Raw genomic sequence first — 19,874 nt, 5'->3', positions numbered from 1 at the left:
TGGAAACCTAACTAAAATTATTAATAAATAATAATTAATTACCAATTGGTGTCCTGTTGCACACATTATTGGATTATAATAATAACAACAAGACGAAATGTGGTTGCATGATCTTGCATACAAGTGAACTGGCACATCTTTTCCAAAGCAAGTAAGAATGCAATACTTTTTAATCACTGATGGCCAAGAACAGAACTAGAAGTTTTATTCAAGAGCTCTTTAGTGTGCTTCAGAATGGTAGGCTGACAGAAGCCTCAAAAAGCATAGTAATAAAGCTATTATCATCATTTGCTATTTGCAATCACTAAGCAGTATACATATTATTCGCCCAGATACCAATATGTATATACAGTACCACATTAAAAGCCCTGATTAATATTTGATAAGCAGCAAAGTAAACACTGCATATTTTCCCTATTGTAAAAACATCAATAATATTCTCACAGCTAAATAGTAAAAAAAAATGCTTTGTAGAGTACATTGTCACCATTATATAAGTCCTTCCACAAATTGCTTATATAACAATATTGGAATGGAGCATGCAAAACTTAAAATGTGCATTTCCTGTTTGATGTGTGTATAGAAAGGGGTGGGTAGGGTAGAGACATCTATGTGATTTCTTTTCAGATGTGTATGCAATTAAAATGCTATTGCATACACTTAGTGCAGGCCTTTACATTTTGTGTACATTAATGAGTGGAACTGTAGCTCTGAGATTTACAGAAAAAAGCTGTACTAACTGTATGTATCTGCACATTAAGTTCATAGTAGTTAACCTACACATGCATGAAACTTAAGATTACAGGTATCACCCATTGTCAACACTCAGGAATCCAGCAATGTAAACATTGCAATGCAATGTAAACATTGTGATACTGTACATAAAGATTATATGGAAAGGTAAGATGGCTTTGAATGTAACATAAAACAAATCTATAAATCTTCCCTCAGCTGACTGTTAAACCACATTGATCACTTGCCCTCTTCTTATGAAACCCCTCTCGTTCTTTTTAAATTTGCTCACTTAAAATAAAATCCAGTCTGCAAACCAGATTGTCCTAATTGCTTCACAACAGCTCTAATGTAATGTTGCAAATGTCTGGCTCTGTTGCCCACAGTGTTCTTTTCAGTCTCTCACCACAGTGCAATTTAATGTCTGAAGGAAAGCTTGTAATGCACTTCACCGATATCTTAAATCAACAGACTTGTGATAAGGCTGATGACTCACGTATAGTCTATGATAATTTGTTAATGAGCTATTGATTTTATCTAAGATCTTAACCGCTCTATACACTGAATCTAAATGAGAATTCTGCACAGGTAATTTAAAACACACTGGCAGCTGCAGAATTCTTTCAGGATGTAATTACCAACTTTTTTCATGCTTTTTAATAGCAGAGGCATTTGTTGATTTTTTTTAATAATGGTGATAAAACCAAATAATTTACAAAGGGAGATTAGAAAGCAATTTCTTAAAGGTTGTTATTCCTTTGTAAATAACAATGGCTGAAAATACAGAGCAAGATGAGAGAGTTACTAATGCTTTCTATTAATTAGTTTAGGGGAGCCTTACTTTATTTTAATAAAGGGCTGTTTTAAATAGAAAATAGGAAATGCCTCAATGTTATGAATTCCAAATCTGATACCTAATGGAAGAACAGATTTGTTCAATAAAGGGAAAAAACCAAAGACTAAGATGGGATGAGACAAACGTTGTTGAGACTATAGTGCAATAATTAAATTATTATAGGAATTTGTTTTTGCAGAACATGTTCCTCTTCCTTTGCTTTTATCTTTGGAAATGCCTGTGCAAAATGCAAAAGCATGATTTACTCACATTTTGCACAGTAAAAAGATTTTATTTTAAAAATATATCGTTCACATAAGAAATTAAATCATTCATTGCTGTCTTGAGCCATTAATTTATTTCAGAACATCCATACTTGAAAACCTGATTTCTGGGAAAAACAGAAAGCTCTCTTGGATATGAAAACAGCAAAGGAGAATTGTGTTTGTTTTTAATAGGTGTAATTGATTGTATCTTGAAAGACCTCATGCATCAGAAAAGCACAAAGAATTCAGGTCAGACAAGAGGGTAGAAGCTGACAGAAGATAAGTGTGACACTGTCAGGTCTGCAGGAGTTTTTTTTTAAATAAATACATCCTCACCCACTTTCCCCAGAACAGATGCTGAACTCGTAGATTAATCTACAAATCATTACATTTCTTTTGAACACATGGTGCCAGTAGGACTTAAAATAAAACAACAGCAACATACAGAATAACAGCAGAAACAACAAAATATACTGCACATTGAACTTTGATTCTAAAGTATATGCTTTTAAACAAATACAAGACTTCAAACCATTGTAACTTGTACTCATTAATGTAAGTTTTTTTTACTACATTTTCCGGAATGTTCCACTTTCTTTTTTTGCAAATACCCAAATGGTTTGTGCTTCAGTGCATCCCTTTTGGTAAAACATGTTCATACGCCTGCAGCTCAGCAGGAAAGTGCAATGTAATTGAGATGTGAGATTGTCTAGAAATGATTATCATAATGATGCTAATTGGACTTCTGTGTGATTGATGGAGTTTACTTTCACCTTCAGTACATCACAATAAACCTCTGCATGTCTTCCAATCCTTTAAAGGTAACAGAAATGTATGCAGAACGTGAACACCTTAAAGAAAAACCCTTTAAAAGTTCAAAAAATGAAAGGAGCACTAAGTATATTGCCCATACTGCATATTTCCTATTTAATCATGATCATGTTTACACTAAGCTTATGCACCTCAAATCATTTCATGTAGTAAAATTCAAAAGTAGTGGGTTTTGATTTATTCAGCTTTCCTTGACGTGCAATATTAAACCTTTTCATCAACTGTGTAATTTTTTTCATAGAGTAACCTCAAACTGTAACACATACGTCAGCTGAATTAAGTGTCAAAGTGAAAGCATTCCCAGAGCTGGCAGATTTTGTCATTACCAGAGGTACCTTTTTATGCTTTGGCACACCACCTTTGTCCTGTTTTTCTCTGTGTGTAAGATTGGGTAGAGCTGTCAGATGCATCCATTTACTTATGGAGAAACCTGAAAACAAAGAATCTCTCAAAGAATTCTTGGCACTTGAAATTACAGTATTTATGATAATGAAACAAGTGCTTCTTCTACAGTCACCTTCATCCAACAACCAAAACAAGAAATAAACAATGAAATCCATTAATAAAAAAACTTTCCAGTTACAGATTTATAATTTCTACAGCATTGACCTCAAAAGTAATAAAGATATGAAAAAAGGGCATTTGATGCAGTTCTAATTGGATTCAAGCACAGAAGAAGTCGAATGAAACTGGATAGTAACAAAAAATAAAGTCAATTCTACCGTCACTTAATGATCCAGGAAAGAGTAATGAAAATAGTTAAGTGTAGGTTGTATTTTGGAAGCAGGAAGATGACTATTTAGTTGTAGTAAAGTACTGTAAAGTCCAGGTGTAGTGAAGCGTAGTTTAGGACCCTAAGCATACGGTATAATCCCAAAGTACACTAAGTGGAGAAGGACATCAGGGGAGGAGACGTAGAGGATCAGGACAGGTTGACAGACGGGGGCGTGGTGATGTTGATCTGGTGCTCGTGGGGGCGTGGCGTAGGCAAACAAATCCAAACAGTCCAAGGGGAAAATCTGGGGCACTGTCCAGGTCCACGAACCAGGAGACCCATCCAAGACAAACAAGGTTAAAATTCGGAACGGGATCCGGAACAGGAACAGGAAGTAAAAACCAGGGTTACGAGGCCAGGCGCTCTGAGCCCCGGACTCAGATGTTCAGGACGCCGTGATGAAGCCTATGCCGTCGGGTCTCTCCAGGACCTGCTGGTAGGTGGGCTTCCGAGTGTCCATCTCCCAATGCTGAGCCAGGAATAGCGGGAGTGCCAGGCTTGAATAATTACAGACAAAACAGTGGGCAGGTGGACGTAATCAACTAAAATGCGAAAGGCTCAGAGTGCCCTTAAGAGGAGGATTGACGATTGTGACAGTATGTAATCTTACCTTTAAACTTTCACACAGATCTTTTTTTATTTTCACTTATTTTGTTAAACTTAAATCTACACGCATAAATTGTATTAACATTTAAATAAGTAGTACCACAACTACTGGAAATTTCATTGTAAGAAAATACAAAGTGCTTTAAATTCCTAATAACCTTTAATAATATGTGGCTTATTTCTAAGCAAAAGCATTTTACAGAACATTTAGTCACCAAGGTTTTCATATGCCCCTAGGTGATAAAGAGTATTGATTTTACTTCAAAAGGGACAACTCTTTCATGTAGAATTTGATTGATTGTGCTGTGCCTTTCCTCGGAAATGTCATGTCTGCACAAATGATTAAAACAACCCTGAATATGTGTCTTAGGCTATTATGTTTGACGCTGTCCATTCTTTTTCTTGCTAGGTCAAGGACTGAGTTAGTATGCTGTGGACTATGAGCCCTTAGTTAAAAAAGAAAAACAGGCAATTGCCTTAAACATTCATATTCATTTTTTAAATTCCATTGTCTACTGGGTGTATAATCAAATAGTGTTTAGTTTCGGGCTCAATTGTGAATACAAAGGATGATGTGTAGACATAATAATAAGAAAGTAGCAAATGCTCACTTGAAACGGCTTTATTCCAGTAACATGCAGTCAGGTCAGTAGTTGGGTTAGGGTTTGGGTTAGGGGGTAGGTTTCTAGTCTAGTAGCAGGTTTCTAATCACCCACTGTGATTGTATGATTCAGCCAATGAAAGGCTCTAAACTTCAATGAGTGCTTTATTATCATAAGACACGACATGCCAAATTGATGGTTATTGCCTGGAAAATAATGCACTGTAAATCATGTTAAGAAAGGCACGTGCACAACCGAGCCAAGTGGCTTGCGTTCAAGCTCAGTGGCAGGGAAAGGCAAAGCACATCTTCGCCTCCAGTCTCCTCATCAAGATCGGGGCTGAGTTAGTTTTAAGATGACAAAAAAACTTACACTATGCAGAAAATGCATTGAGACAACAAAGGTTTGAGAACAATCATAATTTTGTTTTTGTGGAATCCCTCCTCTAGAGGGCGCTCCTACCTTTTTCTGTTATTGATTTAGTTTTATTATCTCCCGGTGTGTCTTGTTTTTATTTTGCTTTATAAGCATAGCCTCTCTGCTGTTCCAGGCTCAGCTTTGGAAGATGGACGTCCGAAGGCCCGCCTACCACCAGGCGTAGAAGTAGCCTAACGGGACCAGGCACTTTGGGGCCCAGTGCCCTGGGCTCAGAGCGCCTGGTCCCGTTATGTTTTTATCCTTTTGTGTTCCTGGTCTTGGTTCCCCTTCCCGGGGATTTTAATCGTCTTTGTCCCGGATGGACCACCTGACCTCACCAGCTGTCACTGCTCACTGTCTGCACCAAACAAACCCTTGTGTGTCTTTCCCTAATGTCTGTCTAAAGCCTCTTCCGGATTTTGCCGTCATGCATAGGGTCTTTACCGCACACTCCACAGGAGGCCGACCCCGCTGCCATGGCAGCCTATCCTGATCACACATCCCTGTTCTGTGCCCTTTCAACTTGTATCCAGCCAAGACAGCTACTACCTGTAGATTTAAGCCCCACCCCTAACACCACTTGATGTACATCTAGCATCTTTCTTCTTAATGGACAGGGGCATGGTGATAACTATCAAGTTTAATGAAAAAACATTTATAGCTAAATAAAATGAATAAATGCAATGTTGGTTACATGGAGAGTGCTGGGAAGATAAACACACTTTAATACCTGAGTTTATTATTATTCATGTATTTCATATGCTGGATTAAATGTGACATATTTTAAAATTCGGGGATTTTATATGCAATCTGAAAAAAATAATTTGTAAATGTGTTTAAATCTGATATAAATACCCAAATTAAATCATTATATCAAAGTACTAAAACATTTTTCTTTTACTTTGTACTTTTAATTTTTTACTATTTTTTTAAAGTTTGCATTCCCTATGGAAAGTACATTAAAAATGATCAAAACTAATCTTCAGAATTAAACCATTAGTGCTTTATCTTGGATATACATGCATTCTAATCCCTCAAGTAGCCTGAGCAGGTGATTTCCAAGAATTGATAACTCATCTTTCTCCCAAGTTAATCTGTTAGTGCCAATAATCAAATCATGAACTTTAAAAAAATACTGTATGCGATTGATTCAAAAATCAATTTCTTTCTAAGTGCAGTTTGAAAGAGTATCTAGGATTCTTGCCAAGTTTAATAATGTAGACACCCTATTTTTTAAATTATATTCAGTTTAACTAATCAACATTGAGCACTGAGTGTCATTAAATCTAAATTCTCATCTTGTCTTGATTTTATATCACAATAGAAATGATACTATCATTGACACTGCTGATATGGGCTCTCACTTAAAAATCATTGTTGATCGTACAGTACTTCTATAATCAAAGAATAAATCTACATGTGCAGGTACATTTTAAAAAAGAGAGATATAATGTAGAAAAAGCATTCTATACTTTACTTAGTAAAGTCATATACCTTACTGTATGTACCTATAACTTAATGTTGTAGTTTTATATTTTTCAAAATAAAAATAATAGTAAAATAAAACAGCACAAAGAAATAACATGCTTTTTAATGCCATAACAGGACGTTGTGAACTTGCACATTCTCAACTTGAGAATCTCAGTGTATTACAGATGTAGCCATTCAAAATGCGTGATAAAACCCTGTAGCACAGGATTTGAGCTACAGGTGACCACAGTATGTGATTCGCTGGCCAAAGATGATCGGCAGGTGGATTGACATTAGTTGATAGCGAAATGATCTCTTCATTCTCCCTACTGTGCATGTTTAAATCTGCTAAATATGGAATATAAATAAGATATGAATTTAGGATTATAAATATACATACTGTATATGGCTGGTAGTGGTAGCTTAAATAAAAGGTAAAAAGCAGTATTCCATTTCCATCATAAACACTCCATGCATCAAAGTCTTTAACTCAGTAAATTTCTGTGGTTATTTTGGAAACGTTTTGACCCGTTCATTCTGACTATATTAAGTTTATATACTTTGTAAAAAGCTTTTTTAACCTTTTCTATGAATACTTGCTGGCATTATTTCAATTAAAAAACGTGTACTTTTAGAATCCGCTTAATAGGGAATATAATATGGTATCGCAGAACTAAAGAAATTGATGATGATATTAATATAAGAATCCAAATATAATATATTTATATAGCTGGTAGTATTACCGTAGTCCACTTTCTTTGTAAATATCTGCATCGATATTATACAAGTTGTGTTGGATCATTATTGTGAGACCTCCAGAAGGAGTCTTGTTTAAGGAGTGATAAAGCAGTCTCATAACGACAGAGACCAAAGACACACTTTCTTTTAAGATTCTTCTACAAAGACCCTTGAACATAGCTGTCAAAGGCCAGATCTGACTTTTTCAGTGAGGTCCCAGGTGAACAAAACAGAAAAACAACATTATTTTCTTCATTGCCTCTTTCAGAAGGAGGAAAAGTAAACCAAACCTAATTTAAAATTTTGAAAACCCGAAATACGTAAACAGCTTCTTTGCAGTCCCTGACAGCTAATTACAGCTGCTTTACAAAGCACTGCTCCTAGTATTTAATAATCTCTAACTTTTTTCTTAAACATGAAACAAAACCAGAAGTAAAAAGATTTCTGAAGAAAAAGGAGGTTCAATGTTTAGAAAATTAAGAAAAATTCTAAATTATAATCTTGCTCTTAATTCTAAGGAGAAGGTAGTATTTTGAATTCAGATGGTATTAAATACAATACAAATCCAGATGGTTTTTTTTTCAAAATCCTTATTCCTCAAGGGAAAAAAAAGATAATTGTAACTGCAACAAGTTTAATTTTGATAACAGACTGTAATTAAAATTGTCCTCATTGCAAATTTCACAAGGACTGAAAGGTAACTGGAGGGGTGAAACTCTCACCAGTACCTGGGCTTATTTTTAAGGCAGTAGTGCCTGTAAGTACTCTAACTTATTTGAGATGTTCAATTGTTTGGCTAGACAACAACTCATCAAACTCAGAGATTCATTTACACAGCAAATACGTTATGGTTAAAGCATGATAAACAGCAAGAAACAAAAACACAAGAACGATTAAGTTTACTATTAAAAGTATTATACTGATATTCATATACTGCAGTATTGTTTTAAATCATTATAATGATTAATATGATTGAGTAAAAACTCATTTTTTTATTTAGAGAGGAAAATAAAGTACATGAGCAATGAGGGTTACATCAATATATACCCTATACAGAAAAAAAATGTATTAAATGTTTTTCTCACAGATATAAAGTGCTTTAAAATAATCACTTATAATTAACTTGTTGTACATGTACAGTACCTATACATGTTGGTAAATTACCTTTGTTAGAGACACACTTTTTGTTAAGTTCATAAAACAAAATCTAAGGTTCAACAGCAATTTCCATCACAGTCATTCTTGTGCTTTACCAGGCAAATACAGTATAATGCAGGTACTGTACAAGACTGTACTATTAAATTATACTGTTGTTCAATTTATCATTTTTATGTAGAATTATGCTGCACAATGATCCTGTTTCAGCACTCACTTGCTGGGAAAGACATCCCTTTTAAAATCTTTCATCTGATACTATACTGTGTATACATAATTTATAGCTATATTAAAATCGTACATTCTGTAGATTGTGAAAATCTAAAAATAACTATTCCAATCTAATGTGGCTTGGTCAGGTTCTGTGGCAGGTGAGTACTTGGGGTCAGCAAAGTACAGTATAAGAATGAAATTTGTTGGAATTTTTAAAGACTATTTTTTAAAAATTATGTGATACATATACTGTACAGCATGCAGTATGTACATTTTGATGTGTTTGCTCCCTAACACTCAAATGTTTATTTAAGTTTACAAGTAGAAACCCCTAACAAAAGGAACCACAGATCCATTCCACCTGGCTGACTACTGTACCTCCACTGTTTTATTGAGATTATCACAGGTACTGGAGATAGTGCTGTTAGGTTGGAAAGTAAGAAATAAGTCATAAACCAGGTTAGCCATTAGTTATCTCTCTATGAACTGTCATTAAAAGATTAATGCTTTATGGTTTAATCTTTTAGGAACCTGATGTCTTTACGCTCTAGGAGCTTGGGGACTGAGCAGTATGCCTGACACATCCTAGATTAACTAGTAAATTCTAAAGCATCTTCAGTCACCTCTCCTCAGAAGTGTAAGAATTTACATCTAAAGCCAGGGTCTTTATGATTCACTTCAAACCTTTAGCAGTTATTTTTGATGAGGTGCACCAAGGCACTTTTTCCACTTGATCTTCCTTATGACAGATTAGAAACCACAATTGCCATTACATTGTAATGACTAAATATTTAAGTCATGTAAGCTACTGCTAATAAACATGTCTGGAAAAACATACTTCTTGCTCACATTTCAGAATTCAAAGGATATTGCAAGAGAACGCTTTCTTAAAGGTTGCCTTTGATGACTCATTGTAATTTTATGCTCTTAAATTATAGTATATCTTCTGAAAAGGCAGCACAGTAGTGAAGTGGTTAGTACTGCTGCCTCTCAGTTTGACTAGTGGCCTGGGTTCAATTTGTATGCTCTCTTTGTGTTTGCACAGGTTTCCCAGAGTCCAAAGACATATTGGTAGTCTAATTGACTTCTGGGAAAAGTGGCCCTGATATAAGTTTGTACATGTTTGTGTCTGTGTGCCTCACGACCAGGGTGTACTCTGCCTTCTGCCTTGCTAGAACAGGCTCCAGCTCCACTGCCGTATCTTCTGGTTAATGTATACAGAATGCACCCCAGTCCTGAATAAAACCTAAAAACCTTGGTAGATTTTGCTAAGCTCCACATCAGTATGGTTGCACATTTGGATTTTGCATGTGCAATCCTAACATGCTATGAGGCTTCTATGTGTCAAGAGTCTGTAGTATTAACATAATTCTCTTAATTTTTGTAGGCAATGTAATTGAAATACTTAATTCTTAAAATGCATTTCTCTCTTTCGTTTCCCCTTTAAACATGTTAAGTTGTTTAACAGAGGGAATTGCATTAATGAGACAGACTAAATATTGATTTCTGCCTTCTAACTGACAATATAGTCACGTTGTCTTCAGATGATTAAACCACTAGCTTATCACCAGTAGCAATTTTTGTAAATGCTCACTTTCATTGAAGAAATTTTCAGTCTACAAAGTAAACGCAAACAACAGCTAATGTGGTGAAAATGTAATTAAGTGGGAGTCTAAGGTTTCGGCCTTAACTACATGGTAAGCTATTTCCAGACTTAATAAATGTTGATTTTGCTTAATCATAAAAGGCAAAATCTGTAGTGGACTGCTGTTCTATCCAGGATACTGTACATCATGTCTTTCTTCCCATCATCAGTTGGGTCAGGCTCTAATTCAATTAAACTACGCAGTTATTAAAATGAATAGATTTTTTTATCTGTGGTATTTCAAAAGATAGAAGAAAGATGAAAACATGGATAAGATTTTGCTTCTGAATCTATATAGTTTCTGAGTTGTTACAGTTAAGAAAAGGAAGACCAAATTAAATGTTTCTTGTGAGTAGGAGCACAGCAGTGGGCAACTTCCTGAAATGTAACAAAACGTATAATTGCCCAGGAATTGTTCTCCCCGTCTTTCCTGTCTATTCACCCCAAGGAATTTTACCATTATCCGGGATTATTGTAAAAATCATTTCCAAGTATTACAAGAATGAAACTTACTACTTTGTCCTCCCTGTGTTGTGCAGTTTCACAAGAAAACTATTTTTCTTAATGTGGAGCAATTGACAGTGGGGATGTTTGACAAAAAACAAATTTGAATACAACATTCAGTTTTTTTGTACCAAACTTCAGTGCCTTTTCTTCTGGAGTTCTAAGAAGTGTTTAACATTTGGTGTAGCGATAGAGGGAACCCAGTCTTCAAAAAAATTAATAGTAAATGTAGATCTGTCACAATGTATAATATTTAATCCCAAATCCTTTTAATATTTTCTCCCATGTGTTAGAAAGAAATGGAAGTCTGGCAATGAATTCCAGGGGAAGAGAGGAAGGTAACAATCTGCAAACGAACAGAGAGATTAGAAAGAGATGAGTCTATCATTGAGTGCTGGGGGAGTATTTGAACCACATTTAATGATCATTTGGGCTTCTGATGTCTTTCTGGTATAGAAGTCTTTGAATGGCGGTGAAAGGAGATGGAAAGGTCAGTGTAATCATGGTTGCAGACGGTAAAACAGGAGACTATCGCTTTGGAGAGATCTTTGATCCTCACTGCTCTGACATGTTTCCTGAAATGGACCAGCCTGTCTTCATCCTGTTTCACCAATACAAATGGCAGGCTGATTTCTGCAGAACATGCAACAGAGACGTTTGCTGCACAAGCATGATGCCATTGGTGATTACAATGTGTATGTTTGCTTTAGAATGCGTGTTTGCAGGTGTTTCAGTGGCTTCTGTTCAGCAAAAAGTGACTGGTGTTGGTGATGGCTGGTGTTAATAAAGGGAATTAAAGAGGCACATTGGTGCTACATGGTGATTGGTGGTCCTGGCAAAAAAAGTTACAGTTGCCAGTCCCTAAAATGGGGAAACTTTGTTTGGTGACTTTAAGAAAACACAGTGCAATTTGGGGTGTCGGTATTACTATTACTTAGGCTGATGTGCTGATGGCCATTTTGGTCTGGTTAGGGGCCAGTCAATGGTGTGGGCAGGGTATCCTCTGTATGCATAAACAATAACAATTTCAATAAATTAGCAAGAAATAAAGGAACAAGACATTTAAGATACCAAAGTGCCAAACAGCTCAGATTCCATTCAAGCAAAATGTGATCACTGCTCAGAGGAAGTGATGGGCCTAATGTCAGCCTTTTTTCTTTTTCCATAAGAATATAATAATAGCAACAATAGTGATACTGTGAGTGTCTATACAGTATACAGTATATACAGTATATTCAAGACCTAAAGAAATAGCACAGTCTTGATAGAACTTATTACATTTTAACATGAGCAGGCCAAATTAAAATGAATTACACAGAATTACTATGGGTAGATGTTGGTTTCAATTCATTTTGAAGATTTATTTTTTTCCTACACATTTAAAGATTCAGGGAACAAAAGTTTGTATTTAGTGTTAAGGTTCATCAAACTTTGTGTTGAAACTTCTTGCAACTTTGGGTAGAGATGCCAGATGCTAGCATGTCACAGCCTGCTGCATGTACTGTTTAATTCAACAGTAAAGTAAGCATTTCTGAATTTCACTTGTCATGACAGATTCAAGTTCTCTTTTTATTAAAGATGTTTTGAACTGGTGGCACAGTGGTCAACATTGCTGCCTTGCACTGCTGGGGCCCTAAGTTCAATTCCAGAACTGGGGTGCTGTCTACATTTTGAGTTTGTATGTTCTCCCTATGTTTATGTGGGTTTCCTCCAGGTTTCCTCCTACTGTCCAAAGACATACCGACAGGTTAACTTGCTTCTGGGAAAATTGACCCTGGGTGTGAAAGTGTAAGTATTTGTGTCTGTGTGTGCCCTGTGATGGACTAATGGACTGGCATGCCATCCAGCAGCCTATCCTTGCACCTTTGCTTGCTGGGACAGGCTCTGTCTCCCCCTTGACCCTGACTTGGATGAAGCTGTTAGAAAACAGATGGATGATTGTTCCAAGCTTTGAAGTGTTTTGGGGTATTAGACCCGTTTGAAACAGAAAAACTGATTCCGTTCAATAATTTTGATCTAAGTTAAAACAAATCCCAGAAATAAAGGGAAATTTAGCACATTTTGAATTTATTTGTACCTGTGACTATATCATCACAAAATATAGCCAGGCTGTTTAGGAGAGAAACTGTAATTCAGAAATATTATCGGGTACAAGAAGCATGGATTTGTAACTTTTTTTTATAGAATTTCAAAGTCAATTAAAATATTACAAAACAAAATTAAAAACCGATGGGTTTGACTTTCAAATGTGTTCTTTCAGAAGTAGTTAAAGATAAACCAGTTCCACATCATCTTTTGAAGTGTCTTTGTGTTTCAGTCCAAGAAGCAACTTAACATTGCCAAGAGATATTTCTCATTAAGAATGAACTTACACATCTTTCCTTTCAGAAGAACAGATCTACCCTGTGGAGATAGGAAGTCATTTCACGGCTTTATTTTTTTCCACTGTTATAACATGTCAGTGACACAAAGCAACTTTCCAATCGATCCTGGTATTGTGTAAGTGGTATCACTGAGAAAATGTTTGTACTGTATATGGTGGATAAGTTTAACAGCAATTGACAAATATTTGTTTGAGGACATTACATGAAAGGCTCATTGGAACTTGGCACAAAAAGGTGGTAAATATAATACAATAAGACAGAATACTGTTATCAGAAATCAAAGAGGAAAACATGTATCTATTAATTCCATATAAGGTGCTGCACTTTTTTATCCAATCAAATTCCAAATAAGTATTGAAGTATGACTTACAGAGAAAATGCATGTCTTAGAAAGTACATCTGATCTTCAAGTAAAGCAGTTATAGTTTGAGACAGTAAACTAATCAATTGAAAAAGAATTAGCCTGACTGACTGTCGCAGTCGAGACTGTCTCAGCAGTCTGTCTAAGCAGTTCAACACCAGAATCCTGAAAAATAAGGCCCAGCAATTTACATTGGTCTCAGAGACAGAGTTCATAATAACCTTCAAAACCTATTCGATAATCAATCTGTACCAAAACCCCCAGACATCGTACACTGCTGTGCAGAGTTTGGGCATCAATGTCACTTGTGATAAATAATGTGGTTTCTGCATCATTTAATTCTATCTAGGAGAAACTTTGTTTTCACCCAGGTAAAGTAAATGAACAGAGCACAGACCATTAAAACACTATCAGTCAGAGAGATGCAGTGTGGTGTTCTTGCTGTTGTTGAAATAAGTAATACAAAACATTTGTATAATAAGAGTTACAGTACATCCACTTGCTATGAACACATACAATACAATTGTAAGCACAATAAAGATATAGGATAATAAAAAAGTAATTTGAGGATTGGCTATTGCATAAATTTAGTTTTGAGGCATTGCACATCTGATTACACATCTGTACCTGGAAGGGAGACCTTCTGGGAAAAACTAAGGTTGCTGCTGGAAGAGGTGTTAGTGGGGCCAGCAGGGGGCGCTCACCCTGCGGTCTATGTGGGCCCTAATAGCCCAGTATAGTGACGGGGACGCTAAACAGTAAAATAAGCGCCGTCCTTCAGATGAGACGTAAAACCAAGGTCCTGACTCTTTATGGTCATTAAAAATCCCAGGGCATTTCTCGAAAAGAGTAGGGGTGTAACCCCGGCGTCCTGGCCAAATTTCCCATTCCCAATCATGGTCTCCTAATAATCCCCATCTACTGTATGAATTGGCTTCATTACTCTGCTCTCCTCCCCACTGATAGCTGATGTGTGGTGAGCGTTCTTGCGCACTATGGCTGCCGTCGCATCATCCAGGTGGATGCTGCACATTGGTGGTGGTGGAGGGGAGTCCCCGTTACCTGTAAAGCGCTTTGAGTGGAGTGTCCAGAAAAGCGCTATATGTGTAAGCAATTATTATTATTATTATTATTATTATTATTACCAGATATTTAGGATCAGATAATCAGATAAGCAAAACCAAACAGAATAACATCAATTCAACCTTAAGAGATTGATGAGCTAGTCTTTCAATTCTTGTTCATTTTAGACTTCTATTCTAATTGTGTATGCTGTCATTTTCATTTTTGAGCTCTGCAAGGAATTCCAGAGCAATGTACTGTATAACTATTACATAAATTCAAAACTATCACCTAAGAAGGAGGTTTATCTAGAGTACCTTCCTTTCGTTTACTAGACGACCAGAAGCTCTTGAAACCTTCAATGTGAAAAAGGATCAAGCTCTGGGTATTCAATGAGTCATTGACAGTCACTTAAGCCCCATAATATATTCACTATGTTGGCACGCCACACAGAATGTAATGATCGAAATGTAAGAGGATTTACCTACAACTCTTCCACAGAGGCTGGATCCTTTGGAGTAATGGTAGCACAGGTATGGTGACATTCTGAGAACACTCATTCAAATCCCCGTACAAGACTACTTACAATGTGCAGAACACTTTAAATATCATCTGATTTCATACACAAAATGGTTCTCCAGCATGTTGTTGCTGCCATTTTCCCGATTACAGGACTTTAGAATCATTATTCAGTCCTTGCTGCACTCTTTTTTCTACAAAGTAGGTGCAGATAAAACAGGAAGTTTTGAAATGTTTATGGTACATAATTTGCACATTTAGAAGGAAAAAGTATTGCATAACTACTACAATGTGCAAGTAAATGCAATATGTGCAATATGTATTTTTTATTTACAGTACACAAAAAATAAAATACCACAGAAATAGAAAACTTCATCCTTGTCCATCTACAAAAGTGTACCATTCTAGATCAAAGATTATCAATTCCTTTGCCTTAAAAACAAGAACATGGAAGACTGACACTGCTGAGATTTCACAAAAGCGACTTCATAGAAATTTACAGCCCAAAAGTCAATGGATACTTTTCAGACAGACAATTTGTTAAGTGTGGAGGTTAAGCCTCTATTAACTTCACTTTTCTCTCTGTGGTTCCCACTTTTTTTCTTTTGCCTGCTCTAAGGAAACCGATTTACAGAGCTTCCACTAACTTAGAAGGCCACAGACCTACAACCTGAATCAAAGGTGAATTTCTTCACTGGTCTTCCTTTAAGTCGCACAGCAGTTAAATTTTCCCTGTCCTATTTCAAGATATCAATGAGCTAAAGTTGCATGTCTTCAGAAGGTTTAAAGAAACCTGATGTCCACCCATTTTTCCCCAAAAGGGAAAATATGCAAAATTCACTCAGAAGGGGAGTGAACCAGTGAAGTACAGTAGGTGTTGTGAGACTGCAGCACCACTATACCACCCATTACTGCTACTAGGAATAACAATAATATTAAAACCATAACTTTCCAAACACAAAAGACTTCAATCAAGGCTAAATACATGCAATACTATCACTGGCAACGAGGCTAAATACAGCAATACCTTTCTGATTGCCTGGAGAAGATAATGTGCATCTTCAAGTGATTGAGGCTTCTTTTCCTCCATCAGCTCTCCTTTTATATATGAATGTTTATTGGTGCTTTGTCTGCAAAAAATAGACTTTTTTTAAATAAGAAGTTTAAATGTATTAGAGAAAAAACACTATCATCGTCATATTGTCGTCGTATTGATGCTGTGTGCAGATTCAAGTGGAACCTTGTTCTGATAAGTACTGTATGAGTGAATATTCCACAAGGTGGTGCTAAGAAGCTTGAGCCAAGCTGTGATAGCACTTAGCAGAGCCTTACTGTATCCCTTTTTGTACCATCACAGTTATCAAAGCAATATTTATTTTTTTTGTTTTAAAAAAACACTCGGAACCGTACCAAACCATACACATGGTTTGAAATAGCTGTTTTATTCATTTTGAATGTCAGAAGGAGGGCTAATACACCTTATGTACTGCTAACACTTATTTTTTTCTTTCTACTTCGCTTTTAACAAACTTTACAGGATAACACCAATCAAAACCCGACTGAACAGTGATTGATTACCAGGGTCAGAAGACATGAATGTGACTGACAGCTCTGGGGAGGTGACATAATGGACCCCAATTTGGTTGTTTTTGGATGAACCACAGGGAATACCTCTGAAGTGCTTTGAAACAGAAGGCTTCTGTGAAGGCTATTACAGACTGTCAGACTGAGGTGACTGTTTATATTCCCAAGGTTCCCTTTGTAATAATGTCAATACAAGCCGTTTTAAAAGAACTTAGACTACATTCCAGGCTATAAGTACCATTTATTTATCATGTCAGTGATTGGCTGTTGTGATTAATACAATTACAGTATTTGATTTTGAAGTTTCATTTACAAAATATTTTCTGCAGAGTGATCCACTATGGATCACATTGAAATCCACGCATTGAAACTGTGAGTGCGCATGTTCTTTTACATTATGCTACCTGTTTGCATTGCAAATTAAATTAGGTTACAGTACATGTTTTTTAAAACCCTGTTTCAAAGTACATATTTATTTAGCTTTAGCTACAAAAAAGTATAAACAGGTGTTGTTAGTTGGTATGTCAACTATGGAGATATGCTTTGCTAAATAAGATCCCCACAGCTAATATTATTCTGGCATTGTAGGCTTTGGACATACTGTAACAATACAATATACTCTGAGGATACAGACATTGAAAGTCTGATGCTGCATGCTTTCAGCTACTATTAAAGACAAGAGAAAATAGCCTTCTGCTTCTTCTGATACCAATGTCAAAGTTAGGTTATGCACAGCTTAAAAAAAGAAACAGCAGGAACCTTTCAAATATTCTTTTGAAATTACTAAAAATAATATAGTTTTTACTGCAGTTTCCCCTCATTGTTCTGATCATGGATATTTGTACTGTATATCTAGCAGACCAGTGGTACTGATGTTGGGCATGATTTTCATCAGTCCAAAAAAAATATTCCTTGAAAATTACTGGAGCTACACAGATAACCACAGTCTCTACCAGTGCTAGAGCAGTCTATTGATGGAAGATTTCATTTAAAATGTGTGCTTGATTTTACCTTAAAGGTAAACTAGAAAAACAGTGGATGTTATATTGTTATTACAGTATTTTCATATTAACTATTATACTGTATATAATAAATACAGTTTGTATGTAGGCTAACCCTGTAACATTTGTTCACAACATTTATAAGAAACACATTATATATCTCTTGAAAAACATCATTGTAATTTCATACTATAAGCCTCCCGCTAAAATATAACATGAGAAACAATTTTTTTATGCTTTACATATCCTTAGATATGTGATGAAGATTTTAGCAGGAGGACGTTTTGATAGGTAACAGCTGATCAAAGCAAGATAGAGAATTGCCATGAGATCTTTCTCTGTTAGGATGAAAAATGACAAGGCATAAGTGGCAGAGTGTGTGATAGGAATGAGATCTTTTTCTAACAACAGAAATAGATCTTTTTGGGGTTAAGGCAACCCAGCACACAGATCTTGTTTCAGGGAGGCTGGATTTTGTGAATGAAAATTCATAATAAACAAGTCATATTACATATTAGGTATTAATTCTAATGAACATTCTAAGAAATCACTTCTGTACAAATGCATCCAAACAGATCAAGAATAAAATAATAACAGGCTGCGTTTGACATGTCACCCATGGAAAACAGTGCTTTGTTGCTGCATATACACTTGAACCCACCAGAAATTCCACTGCCCCTTTTTGATATGCGCTATTATTCAAAAAACCCCATCTCTTTTCAATTCTCTTCCCACTAATTCTGTAATCTGGAACAGCAGATGCCTCCCTATCAAAATTTCTTTCACAGACTGCTGACATTTTGAGATAAATGGAACTGCACTAGACAGCTAGCTAATTCGCATCTCATCCTGCTCGGAATTTCGATTGCAATTTGCTTTTAAGATGTCTATCCACATTGCCAGCATAGAGATATGTCAGACATGAAGGAGTGCTTTAATGAAACAGGCAACATTGCATTTTGCATGGCAAACAAGGATCGTTGATAGAGAAGGAAAACATCTACCGCATTTAAAATCCCATTAATGCATCTGTCAATGCTAAAGACTAATTTAACACTCATCAAAAAAGACAAATAATTACGCATTGTGTGTGTTTGTACAGGAACTGGAAGGTTTTAGGTAAACAGTCATTTCTAACATAAAATACTGTTCCATATATGGCTATTTTTAATGCTGTGATTGTGTTTCCTACCAACTCGATTTTGTATGTCAAGTATGTATCAAGAGCAGACGATAATTTGGCCTTAAATTACATGTACAAGTGCATTTAACTGTGCTTTCTGTGAAATCTCTTTTCCCCAGTCTTTATTTATCAGACATGTTGTATTTCTTATAAAAGTAGCGTTGATGTCCTCCTGTTGTTATAAGAGCAAGTCCCATCCCAGTATACAGAAAACCTCAAAGTTTCACAGAAATTATAATCTCCCTGTTCAGTTCTATTTTTATCCATAAGAAAGGATACCACAACACAAAATCCAATCAGTTGTGTAAATATCATTGCTTGTATTGCTATCCCATAAAAAGTATACACTGTCTTACCTGTGGTGACAATGCCGGTAAACTGGAAAGTTGTGTCTGAAAGCAAACAGTTTTGTAGCTCTGTGTTATTTTGACACAGTTCCAGACTTAACCATATTATATTTATTTGTGTCTTGTTTTAGAAGCCCTGATTGAAATAAAAGATTATTTTAACTACTTTAAGTTCTGTGAAAGGCAGATATGCCCTCCAGGTGTGTATGAAGATTTTAATAATAGTGTACTCCCTTCCTGTTTACCCTATACATTGTACGTCATCTGTAAAAAAAGGCTTTAATCTGAACACATTTTACAATGTACTGTATCGTAAGCAGGCTCTGTAAAAAAATGCTTGGTTTTTGTATTCTGCTTAATAAATTACTGAAAGTGCAATTTTTCTTTTTTTATGCATGTATATACTGTAGTGTTTTCTTACTGCTATACTAATGTAAACCTGTTTTCACTCACTAGGAGTGCAACTATTTTAGCTGTATTTCACTTCCTGTAAGACTTAGAAAGCTCCTCTGCCTTGTTTAGTAAGCAGCTGAATGTTTTCCCATTCTGACTAACACCATTAACTTTAGTTATTTTATTCTCCATTCTTGGTGTTTACTTTCTTACTCTGCTCTATTGCATTTCACCCATTGTTCCTGAATTTT

At 35.8% G+C, this 19,874-nt stretch overlaps 1 protein-coding gene across 1 annotated transcript in view; it reads left to right on the top strand.

The window, feature by feature from the left end:
* kctd16b (potassium channel tetramerization domain containing 16b) overlaps positions 1-19,608 on the top strand; it is a 123,163-nt gene extending 103,555 nt beyond the window's left edge. The window contains exon 2 of the mRNA XM_069195954.1: positions 16,653-19,608. Coding sequence (XP_069052055.1) covers positions 16,653-16,657 — 5 coding nt within the window. The 3' untranslated portion in view covers positions 16,658-19,608. The remainder of the gene's footprint in view (positions 1-16,652) is intronic.
* The last annotated feature ends 266 nt before the right edge of the window (positions 19,609-19,874 follow it).

The sequence above is a fragment of the Lepisosteus oculatus genome, chromosome 11, assembly GCF_040954835.1.
Source record: "Lepisosteus oculatus isolate fLepOcu1 chromosome 11, fLepOcu1.hap2, whole genome shotgun sequence".
NCBI classification, from domain to species: domain Eukaryota; kingdom Metazoa; phylum Chordata; class Actinopteri; order Semionotiformes; family Lepisosteidae; genus Lepisosteus; species Lepisosteus oculatus.
This window is presented reverse-complemented; position numbering and strand designations above follow the sequence as displayed.